This window comes from Lactuca sativa, chromosome 9, assembly GCF_002870075.4.
Source record: "Lactuca sativa cultivar Salinas chromosome 9, Lsat_Salinas_v11, whole genome shotgun sequence".
Taxonomy (NCBI): Eukaryota; Viridiplantae; Streptophyta; class Magnoliopsida; order Asterales; family Asteraceae; genus Lactuca; species Lactuca sativa.
The window spans coordinates 59,136,038-59,144,752 of record NC_056631.2 but is presented as its reverse complement, the minus strand read 5'-3'; the positions used below and the strand labels follow the sequence as shown (position 1 = coordinate 59,144,752).

The window sequence follows — 8,715 nt, the reverse complement described above, 5'->3', positions numbered from 1 at the left end:
GAAAACCGAGGACTCGCGACTCGAGTCGCCGAGTCTAAAGAACAACTTGCCGAGTCCCAAGCATGCCATTACGATACAGACGATTTTTCTCAATTCCAACGCATCCAATTCATAGATCTAGGTTTCTAGGACTGATTTCACACGTAAAGTTTCTCTTTTAACTTTATGTTCATGCATGCTCAAAATAAGCTAAAATGCCCAATAAGAAGCTAAAAGAGGAGATCTAGGTTTGGAATTGGTGTTTAGCTCAATAAAGGTGGCAACCTTGAGCTCAAGGAGTCCAGAAATGCTTAGATCCGAACTCATTCATCTTAACTTCCCATAAATCGACCTCAATGTCTAGCAAATGGCTCAAAAGCAACACTAGCAAGCTTTAAGAAGATCTAGATGATGACAAGTCAAAATTTGAGCTTTATACCTTAATGGAGGCTGGAATGACACAAGAAACCCAGATCTCCTTTGCTCCTCTTGAAAACCTCTCTTCTCTCTTATTCTTCTAACTTTAAAATACACCAAAAATCCTTCACAAGATGAGAAATACTCAAAAAAAAAAAAAACTTAAAGGGAGGCTGTGGTTTAGTAAGGGACGCTCTAAGGGTGATGGAGGCTGGTTTGGGGCGCATAAATGTGTTTAAATAAGGTGTAAACCCTTGAAATTAGGGTTTCATCCAGACAGACAGACTCGCCGAGTCCCAGCATATGGACTCACCGAGTAGCCAACTTAAATCGCGTGATCATCCCGCTTCTACTCGACAAGTCGGGCTACAGACTCGTCGAGTACCCCTTAAGAAATGAAGATACTTTAATTAAATTACATACCAGGAATGAGGCGTTACACGAGTTTTCATCGTTTAAGAGGTAACTATCTACTCCTATATTTTAGAAGAAATTGATATTATGGAAGTTATTGTAAGATGTAAACATTTGTTCGGCTTTGTGAGATATATTTTTGCCTTTCATATATTAAATACTAGGTGTAAGACTCATGTGGCTAAAAGTTCTTTATTTATTAGAGATGATGTTTTTTTATTTGTTTTTTTAAGATATGAGTTACTATTGCTAACAAAAAATAACATCAATTAAAAGGAATACAATAATTTACATGATAGATCATTTTATTTATTTTAATGTTTCATACTTTCATTACATAATACCTCAAAATTTCCATATACATTAAATTATTTTACACTAAAAACAAGGAATGCATTTCTATCTATTGTTTCAATAATCATTCACATGAACGTTTAGTTTTAGACACACTTTCACATGAAAGATTATCAAAACAAGAAATAGAAAACAATATTGTTTTCAAGTGTCTTATGGATCTTATCTATTACTCAGATTATACATATCTTCGACGACGGTTGCAGATTAGATGGGATGATCTTTTACCAAATGACAATGCCAAGATTGGTGAGGAATGTCGGCAAACAGATTGTCCAATACCCCTAACTTTCATTATCGTTAGTAGTTCAGTTGCCTATGTCTATGACATGATAGACATGATAGGCAAACAGAAGATTAACAAAATGTAGAAGAAGTTCATAATTTTCAATCAAATGAATTTCAAACACGCTCTAAAATTTTGAACCAGTTAATCATTTTTTAAAATTTATTGTATAAAATTCTGAAGCTCTTCACACTTTTTGAACTAGTTCATGATTTTTGAAAATTATTATCTTCATGATTTTTGTAAAAAAATGTTTTAATTACAAAACCAGAGAAATAACATACTTCTATACTTCTGTTTCTAATATGTTTTTAGACATTTACATGTTTCAAATATGTTCTTCAGCAAAAATCCAGTTAGCATATGTTTTTCGAACGTGAAATCTCCTAACTTTTTCATCACGTTTTTTCTTCTACAAGCCGTGAGAATTTCTCCATCGTTTCTTGGAATATCGCTGCTAGAATAATAGTAGTAAATCACATTATTTCTTCATATCAGGTTAATGTTATTCTTCCTTCGATTAATTTTGGTTTTAATTAACTTTTTGCATTCGATTAATTTTTGGTTCTGTATTCAATTATTTGGTTTGCAATAGACAGATTATTGTCCTCCTCTTTGATGGATAATGAGGTTAATGCACCAAGATGGGACATAAGTGCTCACTCACCCGTAATTGAGTAAGTTTTTATCAACAATGGATGATATTTTATGTTTCCCTTCAATTTTATTAATTGTTTTTTTTTTCGTTGTGGTTATCAGACAAGTAATATCGGAATTCAAGTTTAAATTGAAATATGGAGGCTTCTTTCGGTTAGCTAGGAACTCATGTAGGCAAGTGTATTGCTTTGGATCTACAAAGTGTCTCTATATAGACACATTTTCATACAACTTAAATCATCTAGTTGAAGAGGTGAAAAGCCACTATCCGTCACAAAGCGATATTGTTTTGTCAATAGTATTTGTTGACAAATATGCAAAAGAGCAATGCTTTATTGAACTTGATAATGATAAGACCTTCATGGTAATGCTAAACATGTATAATGAGAATAAAGAAGTAACATTTTATGCGACAACCGAAAAATTAAGGTATAACCCTAAACCATTAAGTTGTCAAGATAAAGTTATTGATGAGTCTGATGATGAAAATGAGACAGACTCGGTTTGTCCAAGTCAAGAAAGCTATCATAGTCTTCATAGTTCTGATAACGAATATGAGCTTTTAAATTATGGTGAAACTTATGCATATAGTAAGATGAATCCATTTATGAAAGTGAATTCTAAATTCCCAAGTGTAATTGCTTTTAGAAGAGCATTAAACAATTATGCACTAATAAATGAATTTGAGTATGTCATTGAGAAAAGTGATTTGACAAGACTTACAGCATGTTGTGGAGATAAATAGTGCAAGTGGAGAATTCATGCTTCTCTTACACAAGATGGGGTTGCTTTTGAAGTAAGTATTAAATTTGAGAAATACTAAATTCTTCGACATTGTTATTATGTTAACATAATTATATGTTTTTTTTTGCAATTTTGTAGGTAAAGAAATTTGTAGAAATTCATTCTTGTACTCGAAGCAACAAGAGTGGTAACAAACATGCCACTCAAGGATGGATTGCTGATGTTGTCACCGACAAGTTGAAATCTGAAGGCGATGTCTCTCCCGCCGACCTAAAAAAGTGGCTTATGCATACCTACAATGTTGAAGTACCATATATGAGAGTCTTTAGAGGAAGAGAGCAAGCTTATACTGATATGTATGGCAAGTGGGATGATTCTTATGTAAATATATATGATTTCAAACAAGAACTTGAAAAGAGAAACCCAGGAAGTGTGATGGAGATTGATTTGCAAATAGTGGGTGAAAAGAAACATTTCTTACGCTTTTTTATATCATTAACAGCATGCTCTAAGGGGTTTCTTGCTGGTTGTCGTCCTTACATTGCGCTTGATGCTTGTCATTTGAAAGGGAAATTTAATGGTGTGTTAGCCGCTGCCACAAGTATTGATGGTAACAATGGTATGTTTCCAGTAGCCTATGGTGTGCTTGAGGCAGAGAATACAAAATCATGGACTTGGTTTCTCACATCACTACAAAAAGCGATTGGTACACCAAATGGTCTTGTTATCTCCTCTGACATGCAAAAGGGGTTGGAATTAGCTATTACACAGGTTTATCCTAATATTGAGCATCGATAATGCATAAGACATTTATGTAGCAACTTCAAGAAACATTTTCGAGGTGACTTTTTCATGAGCAAGTTATGGGAGGCTGCAAATACCTACTCTGTTAGTAAGCATGATAGATTGTTAAATGAAATTGCTACTAAATGTGCAGATGCAATTTCATATTTGAACGAGAACCATAAAAAGATATGGAGTAGAAGTAAGTTTGGCACACTTGTTAAGTGTGATTACATTACCAACAATATTTCAGAAAGTTTTAACTCCTGGGTAGGTGACATACGTTATAAACCGGTGCTTGATCTCCTTGATGCAATTAGAGAAAAGCTTATGGAACGATTTGACAAGAAAAGGAGTAAGGTGAAAAAATGGAAAGGACCATTAGTTCCAAAAGCAAAGAAGTATCTCAAAACAATCACTAAGGCAAGTTAAGGAACTATATACATACATAATTGTTTTTGCATTAAACATATATATTTTTCCTAATATTAGTTTGTTCTTGTTTTATTTTCTCATGTAGAACTTGGGTGAATATCAAGTTTATAGAAGCAGTGATAATAAAGCAGAAGTGAAGTTCAAAGGATATCGTTGGGATGTTGTATTGGATGAGAAAAAATGTAGTTGTCGAAAATGGCAAGTTACAGGCCTTCCATGTGTGCATGCAGCTGCTTTTATTGCTTTCACAAAGGGAGCCAAGTTGGGACAAATATGTTGATACATATTTCACAGTCGACAAGTTTAAAGAAGCATATGCTTTAGAAATTGGTCCGATGCCCGGAAAAGATCAATGGGTGAATATAGAGACAGTCGATAAGATATACCCTCCTATTATAAAACGACCGCCTGGACGACCTAAAAAGAATAGAATTATACCACATGATGAGCCCAAGAAAAGACACAAATGTCCCCGTTGTGGTTTATATGGACACCATCAAAGGACTTGCAAAAATCCTGTGTCTCAACGTTTTGATGAAGCATCCTCTAGCAAGAGGAAAGAACACAAAAGATCATGAGTTTTTGTTATGAGTTTCATTACATTTTAGTACTTTAATTTTTCTGCAAGGATTGTTTAATTTGTTAATTTTGTTGTTCGGTAGAATTTTCATTAGACAAAACATTTAAAATTTGATTAGATAAATATATATTTATTTTGGGACCATTTGTTTAATGAATTTATGCCACAGGGATTGTTTCTGTAATATTTTTGTGCACCGGGACCATATGTGTAATGTTTTTTTTTTTTCTGGAACATGGACCAAATCTGTAATATTTTTGTGCACAAGGACCATTTTTAAATGTTTTTATGAAACATGGACCAAGTATGTAATTGTTATTGGGCATAAGGACCATTTTGTGAAGATATTATGCCATAGGGACTGATAATGTAATGTATTTCTGCAACAGGGACTGTTTCTGTAATGTAATTCTACCACAAGGACCATTTTGTAAGGATATTATGACATAGGGACTATTTCTGCAATAGTGACTGTTTCTATAATGTATTTTCAGCCATAGGGATTGTTTCTATAATGTATTTCTTCCACAAGGAGCATTTTGTAACGATATTATGCCATACGAACAGTTATGTAATGTATTTTTGCAAAAGCAACATATCCAACATGTTACCAAATGCATTAAATAGAAAAATCAGCATGATATGATGCTGGGAAAGTTACAATATAAACAAAATAAAATTCTAAAACAATAACACTTTACTTTGACAAGACAACAACAACACCACCAAAATAACACTCCACTTATGAGACAACTTCCTAATTCCTAAAGAAATAACACCCTACTAATTTTTTTACTTTAATTTTGGGGTTGGCTTCATTAGCTCTCTTTCTACCAGAATTTCATGTAGATGAGATCTTAGTGATAAGTCAACCTCATTTTCCACCTTGTTACCAGAGCTCTTTGATTTCCAATTTGCATTTGGATATTTGATGTTCTCACGACCCAAAACAATATAAGGTGTCCACCATTCCTTCGTCGACAAATATATTTATCCAAAACTCTTAACACCGTATAATGATTCATTTAGTCTCACTAAACATAAGAAAAAAATATTAGTATCTGCACTATCGATAAGCCATATCATTGTAACAATAAAACAATATTATAAGTGTATTTTTAATTTCTTACTTTTTGTTACAATATGGACCAACCATACAAGTATAAGGATAAAAAGACCATCTTTGGCTCCATGCTTTGATGCATAATCATATTTGCATTCATGGGAAGTGTAGATACTCGTTAACTTACTAGCAGAAAACATATATTCCCTTCCAAAAATAGTTTTATGGAAACTGATAGTATTGATTTGGGTCCACACGACCTTTTTATAAGATATTTGACAAAAAATCAATATAATTTTCTGAAGATTTTGCATAATTATTCAAGTAATCTAATAATAAACATCTATATTGTAACTACATCAAATTGAAGATGGAAAAGAATATATGAACCATGTGTACTTTGAATGAAAATGGGGACTAAATTGGCCATCCAATCTCTCATTTGCATCCATCACTTGTTTTTTTGCTTCTGTAAGTCAACATCAAGACGAAAAACATAGAAAAAGTCAAAGATTTGGCCAACAATATTTCTTCTAAATTTTAATCATGTGAAATAAAAATAGAACAAAAACTGAAGAAGAATAAGAAGAATGGCAAAGGAGAAGAATAGGAATGTAGAACAGATTTGGATGATGGAATTTAGTATGTATTTGTAGGTATATGTACATGTTAGTGCTAGAGTGGTACGTAGAGACTTTGTAGAAATCACAAATTGAAATAGTGGTACGGACTACACAAACAAACGTTGTAGAAGATGATTTCAAATGGAGTATTATATACCCAATTATAATACTCCGAATAAAAAATTGAACACCGGTGTGTAATATGGTTCAGTGAATCAGAAGAATTCAAAGTCGCTTTCGACATTCCAAATATCGGCTTATCAAAATCATAAATCGGTGTGTCGGCGTATTCAATAATAAGCAATCTAATCTATACACATTAGCTTATTCACAACGAATCCCTAATTAATAAGCGAATAACACATACAAAATTAGACATGAATTCAATACTTACTTATACTTGAAATTGAGGATTGATGCTCCCACATACTTGAAATTGAGGATTGACACTTCAATTGATGGTCATCGGTGATAAGAGGAGGGGGGATGTGTGGATGAAGATTTTTCTGTCGTGAAGAACATGGTTAGGAATTTTCAGGGCGTGAAGGACGGCAATGTAGCTTGCCGGTGGTGGTAGCCGGTAGAGAGCTAAGAGGGAAGAAGGTTAAAAGGGAAGAGGGTGACGCTGTGAGGGAGACCGGAAGATAGGAGGAAGGGGAGATGAGCTCGATTTTTTGGGGAGGAGAAAGGTCAATCTGGGATGGATTGATCGAGGTTCAGGGAATCATTTTTGTTTATTGATTTACGATTTCTAGAAAAAAAAAAGAATGACATTTAATTTGAATATAATATGTAAAGGGTATTTTGGTAAATTTATTTGTATTTATCATTTTTAAATATATTTTTTGATAGTAATTTGATTAATATTTCATTAAATTATAGGATTGGATATATATGAGAATTTAATATGTTAAGAAGGATATATAGGTAATTTCGAACTTTGAAAGGATATATACGAAATTCTTAATGTTTGCAAGGGTATATGTGAAATTTTTTCTTTTTATTTTTATTATTACTATTATTTTTAATAAAGAATAGTAAGAAACGAGGTAAACGATATGGAAAAATAATCTGAACCGTAATAAATGAGGCTTAAATAAGTATAAAACTATAAAGTGATGGTGACAAACAAGGCCGGTCATTTGAATTGGATCAGTGTGGACCTTACACCCCTGCAACTCTTATAACTTGTCATTTCATGCTCCCTAATTATTAGATTTTGCAGTTTTGGCCCCCACATGTGGACCTTTTCTCAAAATTAAAATTGATAACAAACATATTGCTTTAAATTTAAAAAGATTTTTTACTTTAGAAAAAATAGCACCCAATGTATATTTTATATTTTCTGTTATCGATCTAAAAAGGTAAAAGGTTCCTTTTATTAGTGAGATATAAACAAACTGTATGTTGTAATATTGTAATAATTAACTTTGATCATTTGGATATGAAGATTTTTACATTTGAATGATTAGGTTTTTTAATCCGCAGAAATGAAATTAAATGGTTTTGGAACATCAGAAGTTCGTGATTATATTTGTTTTATGCTTTATAAAATTCATATTGAGATCACAAGATCCTATCAAGATAAATTTATTTTGAATTTTGTTTGTGTGGTACCATTATGTTGATTAAAACATCAATGAAATCAACATTAAATCTTTAATCAATAATAATGGGTGTAGAATTTGTAGATTCAAAGGACAACAATTATGAAGAATATGTATCTTAAGCAGAAAGAGAAGTGTGATTATTGAGTTGAATGCACAATTTTTTACGTTCAAGTTGAAATAATATTTTTTAAGTTCTATGTGAGTTTTTTTAAAAACAAATGACGAATTTTCTAGGATTTAAAGATTATAAACCGACTATAGAAAATAATATACGAATGTGGGATTAAAGTGAGATATGATCTTATGATACTAGTCGAGATCCTAAAATCATAATATATGTCTTGTTTTAGAATAGATCATATGATCATAAGCTCTAATAGATATCAACAAACATGCTTATCATATATTGATGTTTATAGGATCATAAGCTCTAATAGATATCAACAAACATGCTTATCATATATTGTCGATTTTTAGTTGTAGTTCCAATCTTCATTTGTTTAATTACATTTGAAATAATTATTGAAATTATAGATATCATATTTTGTGTATAAAAATAATTGTAGTTGATACAAAATAAAGAGATGATTGCTAAAACAATCAAAATATGCTATTACTATAAACTTGAGTGTTTTGGTTTGTTACTTGATTGCTAATAATATGATGATTTATACAACCAAAATATGCTCTTGCTATATACTTTAGTTTGATATTGTTATCATCTTGTAATTTACTTGTAGAGTTATTTATCGATGTATAGATATTTTGCG

General features: G+C 31.9%; 1 protein-coding gene across 1 annotated transcript; it reads left to right on the top strand.

Annotated features, from left to right (window-relative positions):
• Window positions 1-824: 824 nt before the first annotated feature.
• LOC122196082 (uncharacterized) lies at window positions 825-4,647 on the top strand. Its single transcript, XM_052767698.1, has 8 exons — window positions 825-858; window positions 2,046-2,127; window positions 2,210-2,741; window positions 2,853-2,903; window positions 2,990-3,622; window positions 3,713-4,057; window positions 4,155-4,251; window positions 4,364-4,647. The coding sequence occupies exons 1-8, from the start codon at window positions 825-827 to the stop codon at window positions 4,645-4,647; spliced, it is 2,058 nt and encodes a 685-aa protein (XP_052623658.1).
• Window positions 4,648-8,715: the final 4,068 nt, after the last annotated feature.